At 43.3% G+C, this 21,780-nt stretch overlaps 1 protein-coding gene across 1 annotated transcript; it reads left to right on the top strand.

Moving 5' to 3' along the window:
- The first annotated feature begins 4,572 nt into the window (after nucleotides 1-4,572).
- On the top strand, nucleotides 4,573-21,095 carry LOC115416030 (carbonic anhydrase 5B, mitochondrial-like). The gene is given in 8 exon segments (XM_030129729.1): nucleotides 4,573-4,584; nucleotides 5,086-5,158; nucleotides 5,161-5,180; nucleotides 12,105-12,167; nucleotides 18,352-18,510; nucleotides 20,623-20,700; nucleotides 20,702-20,759; nucleotides 20,762-21,095. Coding segments are annotated over 8 exon segments (495 nt in total). The 3' UTR covers nucleotides 20,794-21,095.
- The last annotated feature ends 685 nt before the right edge of the window (nucleotides 21,096-21,780 follow it).

Here is a 21,780-nt window from a genome sequence, read left to right as displayed (position 1 = left end):
TTCATCCAGACCTTCAGGTATTACTCCCAGACCTGCCACTGTGAAGTTTTGTGGGATGTTCATTTTAAAAACCTCCTTCAAGGCATTGAAAACCTCCCTCCAAAACACACTTAACTCAGGACAAAGCCAAAATATATGAGTGTGATTAGTTATATCATCAGAGTCTTTGTCTGTTAGCAAGATAACTCGAAACGTTAAGGACAGATTGGATGAAATTTTCAGGAAATGTTGATACGACAGAAGGAACAAATGATAAATTTTGGTGTTGATTGAGAGGGGCACTGATCTGCTCTCCGAGTGTTTGTCTAGTTTTTTTTTTTTAATGAGTGGGTGTATATATGAGTGCAGAAAATGTATGGTTGTTAAGTATAGATGGGTATATTGTGTGTTTTCTAGTACTTTGTAAAATCTCCTTCAATTAAATAAGTCTATTAAAAAAAAAAAAAAAAGGAAAATAATAACCCAAAATTTTCTGTTTTAGTGTGAAAAAAGTAAAAAAAAAAAAGGACATGTGAAAATTTTTACATCTGCAAACCAGTGTATTAGACAGAAATGGGAGAAACTGGGTGTGTAAAAAAAAAAAAAAAAAAAAAAAAAAAACGGGTAAAACAGGGTGTGTAATACTGTAAACTAGAAAAGCACTTGGAGAGCACAGACCTCTGCCAAGGCAGATACCCCCCCCACACTGGACCCCTTGGTGGGCTGGTTCTGGCTCAAGGGCCTCATTTCAATAGAATAGAATAGAATAGAGTAGAATAGAATAGAATAGAATAGAGTAGAATAGAATAGAATAGAATAGAATAGAATAGAATAGAATAGAATGTCTTTATTGTCATTATACATATACAACAAAATTATAAGAGACAACCTCTGTACTAAAGAAAGCACCCAGCAGAAAACAAATGAATACAACTAATACAAGTATAGTACACCACCACATGAGTAAATGTTTTCTTAAGGCTTCCATAAGAAAGAATGACACTGCAGTGTTGAAACGGTGTAAGTGTTGACTTTTCTTTAATTCAAGTGTCATTCCACAAATGGAATAAATGGATAATCTTATATGAATAACACCACGTACTGGATTATTTGTGCTGTGTTTATTCTGGATCTGAGGTAGTGTACATCTGTGATTCAACGGGTTTGAGTGTCTTTAAACCATTAAAGTTGAACTCAAATATTAGTGGACTGAACTGGTCCCATTGTCCTGTTCTGCTGTCGGATCACAGTGCCTATTTACATGTTGTTCCATTCCAACACACTTATGTAACCGGAGTTTCCATGAACTGTGTGTCTTCAGATATGCCCTTACTGGTGGCACTGGGAGTGGGTTCAGGTTGTTTTTTCCAGTCAGCAGTTTTGTGACCAGAGCAGCAACTTACAGCCCTGACCCACATGTTTTCTGTCTGTCTGGTTTTTTTTTTTTTTTTTGTTTTTTTGGTAACTGAATCTTTATTGAGTTTTACGGACAATTATAACAATAACCAAAAACAAACACACAAAAATACACATATATTTTAGAAATGTCCATATGTTACTGTGCTTTAGAAGATGACTGGGGACGTTCTGAACATATATTGGGTTTTTCAATTCCACTGATTCCTGATGTTCTATATGTGTAACTTTCAGGACACTACCATTCTTAAAGAGGATGAATATTTAGTTAAACTACTCTGAATAGCTGCAAAAAACAAACTATAACAAGGGACTGAGGAAGGCAAACATCCCATCAAAGGACCAGTGGATATCCTCAATTGATGAACTATTTCTAATGGAAAAATTAACACACAGACTGAGACTGAAAGAACCACAAGTGGATAAGAAGTGGAATAAATCGACTATATTTACACTAAATCAATAGATTGACTGTTGCTACCTGGGCATTGTTTTCTTTGTACTCGTTTGTTCTCATGTTTGTCTGTTTTGTTTTTTTTTTTGTTCTTTTTAATTTTTTGTGTTGTCTTTTTTTTTTAACCCTGGGTCTAGATCCTCTGATCCAGTTCAATCCTTTACTTTTTTTCCTTTCTTGGTAAATTCCTCTGTCATTTTCAGTTGAATAACCTCTCAGCTGACATGTTTGTTTTTGCACATGAAATTGACACCATGGCAACATGGCCGTATTGTTTATCTGTGCTAGGTAACCCACTTTAATGATGATCTATGATTCAGGGCAAGGCTATTGTATTCTAAAATTACTTATGTCGCTTTTCCACTACGTGGTATCGGCTCAACTCAACTCGACGGCCTTTTTGCATTTCCATTATGAAAAAGGACCGGAATGTGGTACTGGTACTAGTTTTTGGTGTCACCTCCACCGAAGTTCCAGGACTGGGGACCAGATGCTAAAACAGGGATTAAAGTTCTCCGTCACCACGACGGATTCCGTCAAATGGAAAAATTGAGGGAAAAAAGTCATATTGAAGTAACTTCCCCACGTGTTTCACGGAGTCCAGTCGGCACCGTGATCCTGTCTGCTGGGTCTCTGTTCTGGGTCGTCGGTGCTGTCCTGGGTTGCTGTTCTGGGTCTGGTCTGTCTGCTGTCTGGTCTGCTGTCCTGGGTCTGGGTCTGTGCTGTCCTGGGTCTGCTGTCCTGGGTCTGCTGTCTGGGTCTGCTGTCCTGGGTCTGCTGTCTGGTCTGCGTTCTGGGTCTGCTGTTCTGGGTCTGCTGTCCTGGGTCTGCTGTTCTGGGTCTGCTGTTCTGGGTCTGCTGTTCTGGGTCTGCTGTCCTGGGTCTGCTGTTCTGGGTCTGCTGTTCTGGGTCTGCTGTCCTGGGTCTGCTGTCCTGGGTCTGCTGTCCTGGGTCTGCTGTCCTGGGTCTGCTGTCCTGGGTCTGCTGTCCTGGGTCTGCTGTTCTGGGTCTGCTGTCCTGGGTCTGCTGTCCTGGGTCTGCAGGTGTTGAACACAGGCACAGGGGGCTGATAGGTTTAACAGTGATGAGAATAAGATGACTTCTTTATTTTTATGTTGGGAGGAGAGGTTGATGACTATTTCTCTTTGGAAGGAAACTCTGTTCATTCTGTGCCTCAGAAACACATGGACAAGTTCAGCTTTACCGAAGTTCAGCCTCCAGACTAACTTTAGTTTAGTGCGAACAAGTAGCTTTCATTATGAAAGAACCACAGCGAAAAGGGAAGAAGACACAACTGATCTACATGGACCTTCATGTTTGGGTTCATAGCTTATCTCCTCTTGCCGGTATATGACTAGTGTGTGTGTGTGTGTGTGTGTGTGTGTGTGTGTGTGTGTGTGTGTGTGTGTGTGTATGTGTGTTTGTGTGTATGTGCCCTTCCCGTGCGTAGCGGCTGTGCGCGCCGCGGCCTTACGCGGTTACGCGCCCGACTGCATAAGTGCTTTATTTGGACCCCGTTTATCATCTTATTTCTATCTGTGCGGTACAGTACGCAGATAAAACTGGAATGAATGAGTAACAGCCCTTGGTATTTGCAAAGCCACTGTATTTTAAATCCCCTCAGAGAGGATCTGGAATGGAATAGAAGTTCTGTTTCAGTTGATGTAATTTCTTCCAATCAAAGAGAACATGATGGTGGGAGGGGAGGGGGGGGTGGGGTGGACGCAGGTTTGACGATGTACAGATTATTTTGGCTAGCATATACGACATCATGGACCGTTTGTAGAGGAAGGGGCTGAAGTGGGAACTATTGAGAGATGCGTGAAAATAGATGGAGGTGGGCGTGGCTTGATGAGAAGGGAGACGATGGAACTGCAATTAGATCATGGTGCAAAAAATGAAGCCGTCTGGTGCGTGCATGTGCGGAGTTTGCCACAAGAAAATTCTGTATGGTTCCAGTGGTAAAAAAGTCCTGATCCACCATCAATCTGAGAAGCTGAAGATTAGTTGGTTAGGGTTTACGTTTACACAGACATTTTCCCCAAAATTCATGTGCTGTTGGAGTGGAGTTATGTTTTTGGAGCTCCTAAATTATTAACTAAAAGTTTTTTCACTCACTTTTTGCAGTAAGGTTTTCTTCTAGTTATTTTCACTTGCTTCACAGGTTTTCATGCCCTTTAAAATTAACCAGAGCACCAAAATTGACCCTGAAGCTTTAAAAATTTCTGGGGGAGGACCCCCCAGACCCCCCACCATACCACTGACATTTTTCTATCCATGTTACTAATCTTCTACAACCTGTACACTCTCCCATTCAGTGGGTTTTACAGTATTGCCAAATTGACTCTAAACTTGTACGCTATAGTAGTATTGTAATGCATCATTTTTAATAGTGGCCAATGATTTTGACCAGAAGAAAATTTTCAGTCAGATGAAAATTTTTGCTTTAATCCCGTACTAAAAGGTGACACTGTGTAATACTGCAGACCACTGATCGCTCAGAGTCGTCTCTGTGCCCCAACCGTTTTACAAAAAAGATGCAGAAGTTGACAGTAAGTATATCAGTGGGTGAATCCACATGATGACAGTCTGTAAAACTACACCATGGTTTGTCCAGGAGGTTCAGACGGAAAAATTCAGCATGAGCCTGACGAGACAACATGCAACGAGTGAGTTATCAGCAACTCTGAGCAGACGACAAGGAAGTAACGCACCGCATCACGATGACAACCCAGGTACTGTAAAGTGGGTAGTATCCTGGAATGGAAATGGTCTCCAGGAATAGGACCTGGTACCAGAGTCGAGCCAAGCCGAGCCGGTTCCACGTAGTGGAAACGCGACATAATATCTCCCAAAATATTGGTCCGATCAATGTACCGTTTTCACTAGTCTGTTCCTTGACTAAAAATACATCAATATGACAAACTGCAGCAGTCCGATCTGTACAGGTTTAGTGTGATGCCTGAGACACACACACACACACACACAGAGTCCCTTCCTTTTATAATCATTTGTATATTTGGAGGTTTATATGTATGTATATTTATATATTTTGTTCTTTTTTGTTGTATTGATAATTTCTTTCCTGCTTCTTTTTCTTCTACTTGAACGGAGCAACTGTCACACACAAAATTTCCTCCTGGGATTGATCAAGTATTCTGATTACACCAAGGTTCTGGGTGCAGGAACACACACTTCCATGAACTCATGGTACTTTGTGCTTTGTGTGTTCTCAGCTCCACTTGGTTCACTGGAACTCTGACAAGTACAGTCTGTTCGAGGAGGCGGTGATGGAAGATAATGGACTGGCTGTATCGGAGTCTTTCTCAAGGTACGCACACACACACACACACACACACATACCTGCAGCGCATACTCAGGGCTCATTAAACCCACTCTGGCTACGTTCACACAGCAGGTCTTAATGCACAGTTGGGATTTTTTTTTTTCCTGTGCTCGTTCTATTAGACATTAAATGCGACTTCTATCAGTTTTGAGTGTGAACTGAATGTGACCCTGAAGTGACCACGCAGACACGCACTGTGTTTACGGAAGGAAATATGTTTTACTCGCCGCTCCTGTGAATTGTGACATTTGTCGCATTTCAATGACGTAAAGGTCGGATAATTCAGACTGAGTCACATTGGAAAATATCAGATACATAAGATTAATGCTGCATTCCAGGACGGTTTTTGAGCCCTAAGTCACGATTCAACCACAACTCACTCTTTGTAACGTTCCAGGCAAGCACACCAAACTGCCTGAGCACAAGGAATTGTGGGAGTTAGAGTAAACAAACCAGCATGGCGGACCATACAGAGCTTGTGTTCATTTACAGTCATTTCTATCCCAGAGGTGTTTGTTTTTGTCTTATTTGAGAAACGGAGGAGGAAAAACAGCGCATAAGACAAGGAAGCTGTTCTAGCTTTTATATGTTATTATTTGTTTGGATATGTATTGGTTAATTTATTCTTGTCCTCAATGGACTGAACATTAGCTAACGCTAAAGTAGCTACTAATTATACAGACATGTGCGTGTAAATTACATTAGAGCCATACCCTGTTTTTGTTTTTTTTTTTCCACTTAAATTTTTTACAATATTTGACAAAACAAAAAAAACAACAAAAACAAACAAAACAAACCAACATTGCTTGGGTTACATTACACATATTCAATACATTTGCATTATTCAGTCTTTCCACCAGAGCAATACCTTTTTTTTTTCCCCACTTAAATTTATTGAAAATTTTTACACATATTGATAAAACGATAACAAAAAAAAGGAACAAACCAACATTGCTTGGGTACGTTACACATTTCAATACATTTGCATAGTCTTTCCACCAGAGTAATGTTACGCCCCGGCCTAGGGGTTTACCAGGGCGAACATAATAGTCTCAACTTTTGTCCCTCCCAGCTCCCAAGCACACATTTCAGTCAAAAACTAAAAATTCACAGTATTTTAGTAGATTTTTTTTTTTCTCAACAACTAAGGAAGGGTTAGGGGAGGGAGGCTAAAACAACAAACAAATATCTTCTTTACAGTTTAAACTAAATTACCTTCTCAAAATAAATGCACGAAATAAATACAGCAACTTACCTAACTACCTAACCAAAACAGGAGAAAAGGTGAAAACAAAAGAGCCGACCTCCCCTACCAGAAAAAGGATCGAATTTACAAAACAAAACTATTTACAATTATATGCAAATGAAGTTTTACACAAGCACATGAAAACTGACGGTCACACACACGAACGCAGGGTTGGAAGCTGGCAGAAGAGCAAGAGCAAGCAAGGATGGAGCTCCAGGGCCATCTTTAAAGGGGGGCAATCATGCTCCACCAATCAGAAACCTGCAACAAACGGAAACAAAAGGGCACAGCACCTACAGGACGGGGGAAAACACACACACACTAAACAGAAAACACATACATATAATAGACAATTATGACCCAGGGTTATAACAGTAATACTTTGGTTTAATAATAAACTATCTGCATAACGGGCAAGGGATGACCGGGACATTTAATCCATTCCTTTCTTCTGCTGTTCATTTGACTGTTGTTTGTTTTCATATTCATATTTTATGTTCTATACCTGTTGTGAAGCACATGGAGTCTGCTTTGTGCATGAAATGTGCTCTACAAATGAAGTTGAATTGAAATGAATTTCATAAACACCACATCCACGGGGGCCAGCGTTGTTGTTCCACAGGTTTTGTGACGTCAGAGCTACGTCTAGTACGAAGTTCACAGGTGGGAAGTCACAGGTTTGACTGACATTCCAGTGCATTTCTAACTGGTAGAAGTCTGGAAAAACACGAGTTAACAGGTGGTCTGGAACGCAGCATTAGGACCACATATGACAGTGTCCAGGGTCAGGTTTAGGACCACATATGACAGTGTCCTGGGTCAGGTTTAGGACCACATATGAAAGTGTCCTGGCTCAGGTTTAGGACCACATATGACAGTGTCCTGGGTCAGGTTTAGGACCACATATGACAGTGTCCTGGTCAGGTTTAGGACCACATATGACAGTGTCCGGGTCAGGTTTAGGACCACATATGAAAGTGTCCTGGGTCAGGTTTAGGACCACATATGACAGTGTCCTGGGTTCAGGTTTAGGACCACATATGACAGTGTCCAGGGTCAGGTTTAGGACCACATATGACAGTGTCCTGGGTCAGGTTTAGGACCACATATGACAGTGTCCTGGGTCAGACTTGGACCACATATGACAGTGTCCAGGGTCAGGTTTAGGACCACATATGACAGTGGTCTGGGTCAGGTTTAGGACCACATATGACAGTGTCCAGGGTCAGGTTTAGGACCACATATGACAGTGTCCTGGGTCAGGTTTAGGACCACATATGACAGTGTCCAGGTCAGGTTTAGGACCACATATGACAGTGTCCAGGGTCAGGTTTAGGACCACATATGACAGTGTCCTGGTCAGGTTTAGGACCACATATGACAGTGTCCCGGGTCAGGTTTAGGGACCACATATGACAGTGTCCTGGTTCAGGTTTAGGGACCACATATGACAGTGGCCTGGGTCAGGTTAGGACACATATGACAGTGGTCTGGGTCAGGTTTTAGGACCACATATGACAGTGTCCTGGGTCAGGTTTAGGACCACATATGACAGTGTCCTGGGTCAGGTTTAGGACCACATATGACAGTGGTCTGGGTCAGGTTAGGACCAACATATGACAGTGGTCTGGGTCAGGTTAGGACCACATATGACAGTGTCCCAGGGTCAGGTTTAGGACCACATATGACAGTGTCCTGGGTCAGGTGTAGGGACCACATATGACAGTGTCCTGGGTCAGGTTTAGGACCACATATGACAGTGTCCAGGGTCAGTTTAGGAACCACATATGACAGTGTCCTGGGTCAGGTTTAGGACCAATATGACAGTGTCCAGGGTCAGGTTTAGGACCACATATGACAGTGGTCTGGGTCAGGTTTAGGACCACATATGACAGTGGTCTGGGTCAGGTTTAGGACCACATATGACAGTGGTCTGGGTCAGGTTTAGGACCACATAGACAGTGTCCAGGGTCAGGTTTAGGACCACATATGACAGTGTCCTGGGTCAGGTTTAGGCACCACATATGACAGTGTCCTGGGTCAGGTTTAGGACCACATATGACAGTGTCCAGGGTCAGTTTAGGACCACATATGACAGTGGTCCAGGGTCAGGTTAGGACCACATAGATGACAGTGTCCTGGTCAGGTTTAGGACCACATATGACAGTGTCCAGGTCAGGTTTAGGACCACATATGACAGTGTCCTGGGTCAGGTTTAGGACCACATATGACAGTGTCCAGGGTCAGGTTTAGGACCACATATGACAGTGTCCTGGGTCAGGGTTAGGACCACATATGACAGTGGCCTGGGTCAGGTTTAGGACCACATATGACAGTGGTCTGGGTCAGGTTTAGGACCCCATATGACAGTGTCCTGGGTCAGGTTTTAGGACCACATATGACAGTGTCCTGGGTCAGGTTTAGGACCACATATGACAGTGGTCTGGGTCAGGTTTAGGACCACATATGACAGTGGTCTGGGGTCAGTTTAGGACCACATATGACAGTGTCCCAGGGTCAGTTTAGGACCACATATGACAGTGTCCTGGGTCAGGTTTAGGACCACATATGACCAGTGTCCTGGGTCAGGTTTAGGACCACATATGACAGTGTCCAGGGTCAGGTTTAGGACCACATATGACAGTGTCCTGGGTCAGGTTTAGGACCACATATGACAGTGTCCAGGGTCAGGTTTAGGACCACATATGACAGTGGTCTGGGTCAGGTTTAGGACCACATATGACAGTGGTCTGGGTCAGGTTTAGGACCACATATGACAGTGGTCTGGGTCAGGTTTAGGACCACATATGACAGTGTCCAGGGTCAGGTTTAGGACCACATATGACAGTGTCCTGGGTCAGGTTTAGGACCACATATGACAGTGTCCTGGGTCAGGTTTAGGACCACATATGACAGTGTCCAGGGTCAGGTTTAGGACCACATATGACAGTGTCCAGGGTCAGGTTTAGGACCACATATGACAGTGTCCTGGGTCAGGTTTAGGACCACATATGACAGTGTCCAGGGTCAGGTTTAGGACCACATATGACAGTGTCCTGGGTCAGGTTTAGGACCACATATGACAGTGTCCAGGGTCAGGTTTAGGACCACATATGACAGTGTCCTGGGTCAGGTTTAGGACCACATATGACAGTGGTCTGGGTCAGGTTTAGGACCACATATGACAGTGGTCTGGGTCAGGTTTAGGACCACATATGACAGTGTCCAGGGTCAGGGTTTAGGACCACATATGACAGTGTCCTGGTCAGGTTTAGGACCACATATGACAGTGTCCTGGGTCAGGTTTAGGACCACATATGACAGTGTCCAGGGTCAGGTTTAGGACCACATATGACAGTGTCCTGGGTCAGGTTTAGGAACACATATGACAGTGGTCTGGGTCAGGTTTAGGACCACATATGACAGTGGTCTGGGTCAGGTTTAGGACCACATATGACAGTGGTCTGGGTCAGGTTTAGGACCACATATGACAGTGGTCTGGGTCAGGTTTAGGACCACATATGACAGTGTCCTGGGTCAGGTTTAGGACCACATATGACAGTGTCCAGGGTCAGGTTTAGGACCACATATGACAGTGTCCTGGGTCAGGTTTAGGACCACATATGACAGTGTCCTGGGTCAGGTTTAGGACCACATATGACAGTGTCCCTGGGTCAGGTTTAGGACCACATATGACAGTGTCCAGGGTCAGGTTTAGGACCACATATGACAGTGTCCAGGGTCAGGTTAGGACCACATATGACAGTGTCCTGGGTCAGGTTTAGGACCACATATGACAGTGTCCAGGGTCAGTTTAGGACCACATATGACAGTGTCCTGGGTCAGGTTTAGGACCACCTATGACAGTGGTCTGGGTCAGGTTTAGGACCACATAGACAGTGGTCTGGGTCAGGTTTAGGACCACATATGACAGTGGTCTGGGTCAGGTTTAGGACCACATATGACAGTGTCCAGGGTCAGGTTTAGGACCACATATGACAGTGTCCTGGGTCAGGTTTAGGACCACATCTGACAGTGTCCTGGGTCAGTTTAGGACCACATATGACAGTGTCCAGGGTCAGGTGTTAGGACCACATATGACAGTGTCCTGGGTCAGGTTTAGGACCACATATGACAGTGTCCTGGGTCAGGTTTAGGACCACATATGACAGTGTCCTGGGTCAGGTTTAGGACCACATATGACAGTGGTCTGGGTCAGGTTTAGGACCACATATGACAGTGTCCTGGGTCAGGTTTAGGACCACATATGACAGTGTCCAGGGTCAGGTTTAGGACCACATATGACAGTGTCCTGGGTCAGGTTTAGGACCACATATGACAGTGTCCTGGGTCAGGTTTAGGACCACATATGACAGTGTCCAGGGTCAGGTTTAGGACCACATATGACAGTGTCCAGGGTCAGGTTTAGGACCACATATGACAGTGGTCTGGGTCAGGTTTAGGACCACATATGACAGTGTCCTGGGTCAGGTTTAGGACCACATATGACAGTGTCCAGGGTCAGGTTTAGGACCACATATGACAGTGTCCTGGGTCAGGTTTAGGACCACATATGGACAGTGTCCTGGGTCAGGTTTAGGACCACATATGACAGTGGTCTGGGTCAGGTTTAGGACCACATATGACAGTGGTCTGGGTCAGGTTTAGGACCACATATGACAGTGTCCTGGGTCAGGTTTAGGACCACATATGACAGTGTCCAGGTCAGGTTTAGGACCACATATGACAGTGTCCTGGGTCAGGTTTAGGACCACATATGACAGTGTCCAGGGTCAGGTTTAGGACCACATATGACAGTGTCCTGGGTCAGGTTTAGGACCACATATGACAGTGTCCTGGGTCAGGTTTAGGACCACATATGACAGTGTCCTGGGTCAGGTTTAGGACCACATATGACAGTGGTCTGGGTCAGGTTTAGGACCACATATGACAGTGGTCTGGGTCAGGTTTAGGACCACATATGACAGTGGTCTGGGTCAGGTTTAGGACCACATATGACAGTGTCCAGGGTCAGGTTTAGGACCACATATGACAGTGTCCTGGGTCAGGTTTAGGACCACATATGACAGTGTCCAGGGTCAGGTTTAGGACCACATATGACAGTGTCCAGGGTCAGGTTTAGGACCACATATGACAGTGTCCTGGGTCAGGTTTAGGACCACATATGACAGTGTCCTGGGTCAGGTTTAGGACCACATATGACAGTGTCCAGGGTCAGGTTTAGGACCACATATGACAGTGTCCAGGGTCAGGTTTAGGACCACATATGACAGTGTCCTGGGTCAGGTTTAGGACCACATATGACAGTGTCCTGGGTCAGGTTTAGGACCACATATGACAGTGTCCAGGGTCAGGTTTAGGACCACATATGACAGTGTCCTGGGTCAGGTTTAGGACCACATATGACAGTGGTCTGGGTCAGATTAGTGCTGTTCAGACCGTCTTTAACGGATCAGATCCAGGTCACATATGAACACATTTATCTGCAGTGTGAACGTAGCCTCAGTCGTGTGTTGACACTGTACACATGCACACAGGAGCTGTTTGTGTGAAGTAAAGCTGCATAAATGATGTAATATAAACTGCATAGACAACCCTCTCCCCCCCAGCTCTAACCACATTAACGTCTAATCCTGGTTTAGGTCGGAAAGAGACACGAGGGGCTGCAGAAACTGGTCGACGCCTTACCTGCAATCAGACACAAGGTCAGTGGTTCAGATAATACAGATAACGGTCCTCACCACGAAAACACACACGCCCACATGACGTTTGCACGTGTTTAACCCTCAAACACCCAAACAGTCACTGGTGAAAAGAACCATCTACTGATCTAAGATGTAACTGTTCAACCACTGATCCTGTCAATACATGTCAATAATTGGTGTAAAACACAGTTCTTCATCTTTTCATGGTCATCAGATATGACCATATTTGGACGTTCAGAGGCTCTGTAGTTACTGTGGAAACACCGTCATCTTCTACAACATCGATTCACCAGTAAAACCCATGGAGTTGGATCAATGACAGTGGAGAAAATGAACAAAAATGAAGAAACAAAACCTACAAGATAATAACGTGGAAAAAATAAGCAACAAACTGAGTAAAATAAAGTAAAAGTAATACTAAAATAAGCAACAAAATGAACAAAAACAGCCAAAGTAATGAGTAAAAGAAATAAAATTAACAATAAATAAACAAAATAAGCCACAAATTGAATAAAATTTAAGAAAAATAATGAAAAAGGCAAGAAAATGTTGAAAAATAAACTAAATAATCAAATATTGAAGAAAAATGAAGGTAAATTCATTAAATAGCCAACAAAATGAACCAGAACAAAGTAATGAATAAAATGAACAAAAGAATTTTTAAAAAATGAAAAAAATAATCAGCAACAAGAACAAAACAAGAAAAGCACTCAGAGAGCGCAGACCTCCGCCAAGGCAGATCAGTGCCCCCCCCCCCCCCCGATCACCACCAAAATTTTATAATTTCTTCCTTGTGCCAGTATCAACATTTCCTGAAAATTTCATGAAAATCCGTCCATAAATTTTTGAGTTATCTTGCTAACAAACATACACGCATGCACACAAAGCAAAACGATCACAATACAAAGCCACAAACTGAACAAAAGTTAAGAAATATGTTGAAATAATTGGTGTAAAATACAGTTTCTTCATCTTTTCATGGTCATCAGATATGACCATATTTGGACGTTCAGAGGCTCTGTAGTTACTGTGGAAACACCGTCATCTTCTACGACATTGATTCACCAGTAAAACCCATGGAGTTGGATCAATGACAGTGACTGTAGATGCTTGTTTTTATGTTTGTGTGGTTATTTTTATTTTGAATATCAACATTTAAAACAAAAAACAACAAGGAAAACATAAAAAATGGAAAATAAACATGTTTGAAAAGGAGCAGGATGGTCAGTTCATGGTATATTTTATTGAAATAATCGCTTTTTCTTCAGTTTTCTCTGTTGATATAATAACCTTTGAATCTACTCTGAGCTTTTCTGACATCTACAGGATCAGTAAATTAACCCCAGGAGGATTTTATGGCAACCTCAAAAATAAATTTCCCTCTACATTTAACCTTTCCTAATTGATTCACCAAAATCAGGTATTTTCCTATATTTAATTCACTGATCATGTAGACATCAGTAAGTTTATTACATCAAAAAAGAGAAAACTACAGAAAAAAGTGATATTTTCAACAAAATGTGAAAACAAGCCTCTCCATCCACTGTCATTGATCCAACTCCATGGGTTTTACTGCTGAATCAATGTTGTAGAAGATGACGGTGTTTCCACGGTAACTACAGAGCCTCTGAACGTCCAAATGGGTCATATCTGATGACCGTGAAAAGATGAAGAACTGTGTTTTACACCAGTTATTTACATGTACTAGTAGGATTAGTGGATCAGAAGTTATTAAACATTTTAAGTCAATGGTTGATTTTGGTTGATGGTTAAATGTAGGAAAATACCAGATTTTCCCTGAAAAATATAAAATACCAAGGGTAATATTATAATAAATGATGATGAATAACTAAGGTAAGGTTAAATGTAATGAAAAACTGTGCTTGTGCTAGAAGAATGAGATCCAGCCACTGTGGCTACATGAGTAGAAATGAGTGTAGCCACAAAAGCCACAGCCAGTCTGGGTCCGGTCTGGTCCGGTCTGGTCCAGTCTGGTCCAGTCTGGTCCAGTCTGGGTCCGGTCTGGTCCGGTCTGGTCCAGTCTGGTCCAGTCTGGTCCAGTCTGGGTCTCCAGTCTGGGTCCGGTCTGGTCCAGTCTGGTCCAGTCTGGGTCCGGTCTGGTCCAGTCTGGGTCCAGTCTGGGTCTCCAGTCTGGGTCCGGTCTGGTCCAGTCTGGGTCCAGTCTGGGTCCGGTCTGGTCCAGTCTGGTCCAGTCTGGGTCTCCAGTCTGGGTCCGGTCTGGTCCAGTCTGGTCCAGTCTGGGCTCTTCTGGTCCAGTCTGGGTCCGGTCTGGTCCAGTCTGGGTCCAGTCTGGGTCTCCAGTCTGGGTCCGGTCTGGTCCAGTCTGGTCCAGTCTGGGTCCGGTCTGGTCCAGTCTGATCCAGTCTGGGTCTCCAGTCTGGGTTCCGGTCTGGTCCAGTCTGGGTCCGGTCTGGTCCAGTCTGGGTCTCCAGTCTGGGTCCGGTCTGGTCCAGTCTGGGTCCGGTCTGGTCCAGTCTGGGTCCAGTCTGGGTCCGGTCTGGTCCAGTCTGGTCCAGTCTGGGTCTCCAGTCTGGGTCCGGTCTGGTCCAGTCTGGGTCTGGTCCAGTCTGGGTCCGGTCTGGTCCAGTCTGGGTCCAGTCTGGGTCTCCAGTCTGGGTCCGGTCTGGTCCAGTCTGGGTCCGGTCTGGTCCAGTCTGGGTCCGGTCTGGTCCAGTCTGGGTCCAGTCTGGGTCCGGTCTGGTCCAGTCTGGTCCAGTCTGGGTCTCCAGTCTGGGTCCGGTCTGGTCCAGTCTGGGTCTGGTCCAGTCTGGGTCCGGTCTGGTCCAGTCTGGGTCCAGTCTGGGTCTCCAGTCTGGGTCCGGTCTGGTCCAGTCTGGGTCCGGTCTGGTCCAGTCTGGGTCCAGTCTGGGTCCGGTCTGGTCCAGTCTGGTCCAGTCTGGGTCTCCAGTCTGGGTCCGGTCTGGTCCAGTCTGGGTCCGGTCTGGTCCAGTCTGGGTCCGGTGGGGGTCCGGTCTGGGTCCAGTCTGGGTCCAGTGGGGGTCCAGTCTGGGTCTTCAGTCTGGGTCCGGTCTGGGTCCAGTCTAGGTCCAGTCTGGGTCCAGTGGGGGTCCAGTCTGGGTCTTCAGTCTGGGTCCGGTCTGGGTCCAGTGGGGGTCCGGTCTGGGTCCAGTCTGGATCCAGTCTGGGTCCAGTGGGGGTCTGGTCTGGGTCCGGTCTGGGTCCAGTGGGGGTCCAGTCTGGGTCCAGTCTGGGTCCAGTCTAGGTCCGGTCTGGGTCTGGTGGGGGTCCGGTGGGGGTCCGGTGGGGGTCCAGTCTGGATCCAGTCTGGGTCCAGTGGGGGTCCAGTCTGGGTCCGGTCTGGGTCCGGTCTGGGTCCAGTGGGGGTCCAGTCTGGGTCCAGTCTAGGTCCGGTCTGGGTCCAGTGGGGGTCCAGTCTGGGTCCAGTGTAGGTCCGGTCTGGGTCCAGTGGGGGTCCAGTCTGGGTCCGGTCTGGGTCCAGTGGGGGTCCAGTCTGGGTCCAGTGTAGGGTCCGGTCTGGGTCCAGTGGGGGTCCAGTCTGGGTCCAGTCTAGGTCCGGTCTGGGTCCGGTGGGGGTCCAGTCTGGGTCCAGTGGGGGTCCAGTCTGGGTCCGGTGGGGGTCCAGTCTGGGTCCGGTGGGGGTCCAGTCTGGGTCCAGTCTGGGTCCAGTCTGGGTCCCTGGTGACAAGCATAGCTCCCCCAGGAAATTTGGGGACAAATGAAGTGTTTTTCCTGCATTCTGGTGCATTTTGAACTTAAAAATATGTTCAATCTGGTTTCAGTTTCATACAAAAAAATCATAAAAAATTAACTTAAGTCAACATTTTCATCTAAACTATTTTTATTTCTAATCTAATGTATAACAAAACAATAAATGATTTGATGACTTTTAAATACAATTATTCTGACCACTGATGTGCATGAGATTCAACATAAAATAAATTTACCAGTGAGACAGGATTTATCATAAAGTCATTTGGTAATTAAATATGGAGTCTTGAAATTATTCTATTTAGACTAGAAAGTGTGTTGTTTTCATTAGTCTGACTGGAACAAAGTGCTGCTACTGACATTTAATGTGTTGGAATGAGCGTTTGTCAATTAATCCACCAGGGGGCGCCGCTCTGAATTAACCATACTGGACAAATACCTCGAAAAAGAGTAAGTTTAATGAGAAGAAGAAAGTCAGTAATAACAAACATGGAGACGACAGAGGGAACACTACTGTGATACTAATGCTGCAGCGTTTTCGCTGCTAAGGTTTAAAAGCGAAGCTTCAGCAGGAAGAGAAAAGACAAAAGAGCCATAGGTTTGGTTTTCACTTCCGCTGGTGGCGGTCTGCACTGCTCTGTACTTTCAGTAGTTGTTGTACATGATGAAATGAACGAGCAGTAACTTCCCACAAGTGACGTGTGCAGTGTGAATTCGTACAAAATTGGAAACATTGGTGAGTTGGATCGCTGTCGGCAGCGCTCTTCAGTAGTGGAGACCACATTTGTTCTTTTCCTTGGTTATCGCTCAGACATTTTCCATCAGAGATGTAATTTGGTTGATTTGACTAAAAAATCCCTTCGCCACTGTGGCTCCACAGGTTGAAAACAACTTCACAACCAGGAAAATGCATCACCAGTGGTGATGCGGTGATAGGCTAGTGCAAGCCTAGAAAAATTCCTATGGAAGTCACCACAAAAATAATTCTAGTTCTTTAAGGATAAAGGAACGTTACACTGATTAGACTTATTTAATCCTTAACCATAATTAAAACATATTTAACCCTTAATGTACAAATTATGGACATGAATTTGGTCCTCACAAGGGAACCGAGTCCCTACAAGTGTCTGTAAAAAGGTTTATGTCCCTTTAACTCCACTGTTCACTGGTTCTGTGCTCATCTGCCATTTTCATAGAAAGTCAGTTCAAGTGTGATAATGAATGGTACTGGCGCCCTCTAGTGGTTCAGTACAGACACTACAAGGCACTGGCTTCATACTAACCAGTATATTGTGCATTCTTTTTAGATGCAGTAAACTCCAGTGTTACAGGAAACGTCAGAGTAACTGCTAATGATGTGATGTGCTGTACATCCAACTACACTCAGATTATTATTTTAAATGCACTGATAAAAAAGAAAAAATACCTGTCACAGTCATTCTTAGTTCAATTCCTTTCTAACAAATACTTTAAGAAACAAATTACATATTAAATTACAGATTTTCTGCCTCAAACATTAAATGTGCTCCATTTTACGTACTAAACTGATTAATACAACATACTGCAAATGCACAAAACTTTTAGTAACAGGCAGAATATTGTTAAAATCGTACTTATTTTTCTTTAGAATCTTAATGTTGTTCATATTCGTTCAGGTTTCTCACATTTTATTATGAACAATGTAAATATTTTCATCCAATTTTATTATTTCCACGTTAAACTAAGGAGAATATTGTCATTACTTACACGTTATTATGTTTTTGTTTTGTTTTTTTTTACTTGAGATCACATCAGGACCCTGAATTAAAATGACACCCTTGATGTTTAATGCCATTTTTTTTACACTTATTCATCTTGTGGGCTGAATTGAACCATTTGGGGGCTGGTTTTTGTTTGACACCCCTGACCTACACCTCAGTTAAACAGCTGAGGTGTTGAATGTCATCTAATAAACTGTTCAAATGTCATATACAGTACTTATAAACACACATGTGGCTGTTGGAAGGTGATCAGAGCTTATTTGTTCTTGGATATCGCTGCTTATCAGTAATAATGTGTGATAAGGCCACTGTTTATTCATCACCTTTACTAACGTTACAGCAGTTTAACACTAATTCAACATATTTTACACTGCATCAGGATTAGATAATGGTTGTGATAAGGTGATAGACTCAGCTTTATTGTCATTTAAACCATGTGACATAATTGAACGTAAACACAGTTCCCCAGGTCTCTGTGTATGCAGCATATCGTCACTGTCGAGAAAGAAGTCATGTGACTGTTTAGTGCAGCAGCGTCAGGTCGTGTTGTTCATGTGCAGAAGTAGTGAATTTGTGGAGGATGGAGCAGTTCAGCAGTCGGACTGTGTCTGAGCAGAAGCTGTGTCATAAAGGCTGTGTTTTATCAGTGTCTGAGAATGTTTTCAGCAGAGTTTCCAGTTCTGTCTGAACCTAAAAACGCCTCACATCCACAGGGCAGCGTGGTGGAGTTTACCAAGTTCGACCCCGCCTGCCTTTTACCCTCGACCACTGACGACTACTGGACGTACCACGGCTCTCTGACGACCCCCCCGCTGACCGAGTCCGTCACCTGGATCGTAATGAAGCAGCACATAGAAGTCAGCCATGATCAGGTATGTGTGTGTGTGTGTGTGTGTGTGTCATCAGGCTGCAAGAAAATACATCTTCTAATAAATAAATAAATAAATAAATAAATAAACAAACATCTGAACAGGTAGTTATTCACAAATGCACATGGGTGCTTCCAAACCTGCTTCAAAACATTGGTCTACATCTGGTTTGAAGTTTTAGCCCCTCTGTCCTGTTTTTAGAACCAGTTTCAGGAAGAACCCACATACAAACAGATTTGATGGAGCTCTGCTGCCCCCTAGTGTCACAAGTCTGTTCATACAGTTAATGCATAAGATCTGTCGACCAATGAAGGATTTCTGTTCACAGATTAATTACCTCTGCCAAGGAGGTTATGTTTTTTCCAGCATTGATTTGTTTGTCTGTCTGTCCGTGTGCAAGATAACTCAAAAAGTTATGAATGGATTTGGATGAAAATTTCAGGAAATGTTGATACTAGTACAAGGAACAAATGATTTGGTGGTGATGGAGGTGGGGGGGTGGTGGTGGGGGCACTGATCTGCCTTGGCGGAGGTCTGTGCTCTCCGAGTGCTTTTTTGCTTTTGTAATGATACAGACTTGTTTTTGCAGAGAAGAAATGAAGCTGAAGTTTTTATCTGTTCACGTTTGTGTAGATATTATTACTGCAATGTGCTTTTTTCTGCAAGAACAAGTCTGTATCATTACAAACTAGAAAAGCACTCGGAGAGCGCAGACCTCCGCCAAGGCAGATCAGTGCCCCCCACCACCAATCGCCACCAAATTTTAATCATTTGTTTCTTGTGCCAGTATCAACATTTCCTGAATTTTCATCCAAATCCATCCATAACTTTTTGAGTTATCTTGCACACAGACTGACAGACAAACCAGTGTCGGCAAAAACAGAACCTCCTTGGCGGAGGTCATAAAGACCCCAGACCCCTGTTAGAAAAGGAACACCTGAATTCAGAATCAGATATACTTAATTAACCCTGGGGGGAAATTTGTACGTTACAGTTGCTCCAACAGAGTTAAAGGACAGAAAGAAAGCAATTCAAGAGCAAGGAAAAAAGAAATAGATAAGTAAATAATAAACAATGTTATGCAGTTATGTACTAGAAATGCACAGAAATGTACAAGACATTTACAAAGGACAGGACAATATTCCTGTTAGAATGTGTCGTTCTACTGAAATTACAAATGTGCAGAAATTACACTTGTTATAATTCTGAAAATACAGTCCAGAGTGAAAATATAACCCTGAATGGAAAAGTATAATCCCATATGACAGTTATTCAACGTGTCCACTAGGGGTGTTAGAAAATATTGGTTCTGCAATATATCGCAATATTTCATTTCACAATACTGTACCAATATTAATAAGTACTGCATTGATATTTTAGGTATTTATTCAAATGCAGATATTGCGAAGGTTCATTTTTGTTTTTCTTTTTTGTTTATATTTTATTTATTCTTATTTAACACTCTTTTATTAAATAATGTTCATTCCTTTGTTGGGATTGAACTAAAATCCTGTTCTGATGTTAGTTCTGAACTAATAGAATGTGAACATTTGAACAGGACCTGAAACTGGAATGTCTGTAAAACAGAATTTCAGTTTGAACACAGGAACATTTTGTGATAGAACATTAGATCCTGTTCTGATCAAATAAAAATGTGTTTAGTATTTGTGCAGATTTCTGCTGGAATTCAATTCTTCAAGGAAATAATCATTTACAAAAAAAAGAAAGAAACAAAAAAAAGCCTTTTAACAGTATCATGATATATCGTATTGTGATCCTAGTATTGTCATTTGTATTGTATTGCCAGATTCTTGCCAATACACAGCCCTGGTGTCCACATACTTTTGTCCATGTAGTGTATCTTCAGTGTAATTTTTCCATTTTACAAATTCATCCCACCGGCTGGATCGGACTCTTTGTGGTTTTGGTTCGGTTTTAAACTGAGTCAAACCACCTTGTTATCACTTTAGAATCAGAATCAGTTTATTTGCCATTTGCAGAAAAATTACATTGGAAAACGATCATTTGTCTCTGGTTTTCCAGATAAAACATGAAGCAGTGTTTGCTAACCCGCTGCCCCTCCCCACTGACGCTCGTCTGTTCTTCCTTTCTCAGTTGGCGGTTTTCCGCAGCCTCCTGTTCACGGCGGCGGAGGAGGAGGTCCAGAAGAGCATGGTCAACAACTTCCGCGTCCCAGCAGCCTCTGCGAGGTCGAACCATCCGCTCCTCCTTCACCCCGTTCCTCCAGGACGCACGTCAGCTGAAGGCGACCAACACACCCACTGACACCCCCCACCCCCCCAGTCCAACACACACCTGTACCTTTCCACACAGTGGGCTCACCTAAAGTGCTCTGTGCTTTTGATTTTCTGAACACAAACCTGAGCAGTTACACTTTTTTTTTTACAGATTTAACTTCAGTTTTACATATTTTAATGGTTAATTTTTCATTTTCGGTTTGACTTTTCGACCAAAAGGCAAATGTCAGATAACCTATAAGGGATCTTTACTATGCGATGAAATATGCAGTTTTACAGATGTTACTATTATGAATTCTATTTATTTTAGTAGTACTTTTACCACTCATGTGGTTTACTTGCAGTTGAGTGTAAGTCCAGACACAGTCATTACAACAGCACAGTCATTTCCTGGGGCTGATTCTTTTACCGCAGGGGTCTCAAACATGGGGCCTGGGGGCCAAATGTGGCCCCCCAAAGGTTCCAATCCGGCCAATAATGTAAATATTCCACAGTCAAGGCTGTTTTAGTTCAGGTTCCACATACAGAACAATATGATCTGCAGTAAAATAATAGCACAATAATATACAAAAAAGAATGACTCCATATTTTCTTAGTTTGATGTGAAAAAAATCTTACATTATGCTGATAAATAATGACAACTTAAAATTTTTGTCTCTGTTTTAGTGTAAAAATAGAGCTGAACCGATTAATCAACTCAAAGTGATCCAAAAAAAATCCTTCAACCACAATTCTCCTGAATCACAGCTTTGTTTCCTTCATTTCTCTGCTGTTAAACATTGGTTCCACTGTTGTGTTTCACACAGACGCTTATTGTGACGCACAAAGAAACTTCAGTTCAGGAAAACTGCAATAGAATATTTCCCTTCAATCAATTTGAGTCGATTGATTGAATTGTGAATTTTTGCATTTGCTTCAAGCACCTAATCGATTAATCGTTTCAGTTCTACATTAAATTATGAAAATATTTATCCTGTAACAATAAAATATGAATAACCTGAACAAATAAGATAAA

Source organism: Sphaeramia orbicularis, unplaced genomic scaffold, assembly GCF_902148855.1.
Source record: "Sphaeramia orbicularis unplaced genomic scaffold, fSphaOr1.1, whole genome shotgun sequence".
In the NCBI taxonomy this organism is placed as follows: Eukaryota; Metazoa; Chordata; class Actinopteri; order Kurtiformes; family Apogonidae; genus Sphaeramia; species Sphaeramia orbicularis.
The sequence above is the reverse complement of the archived record's forward strand: the minus strand, read 5'-3'. Positions and strand labels throughout refer to the sequence as shown.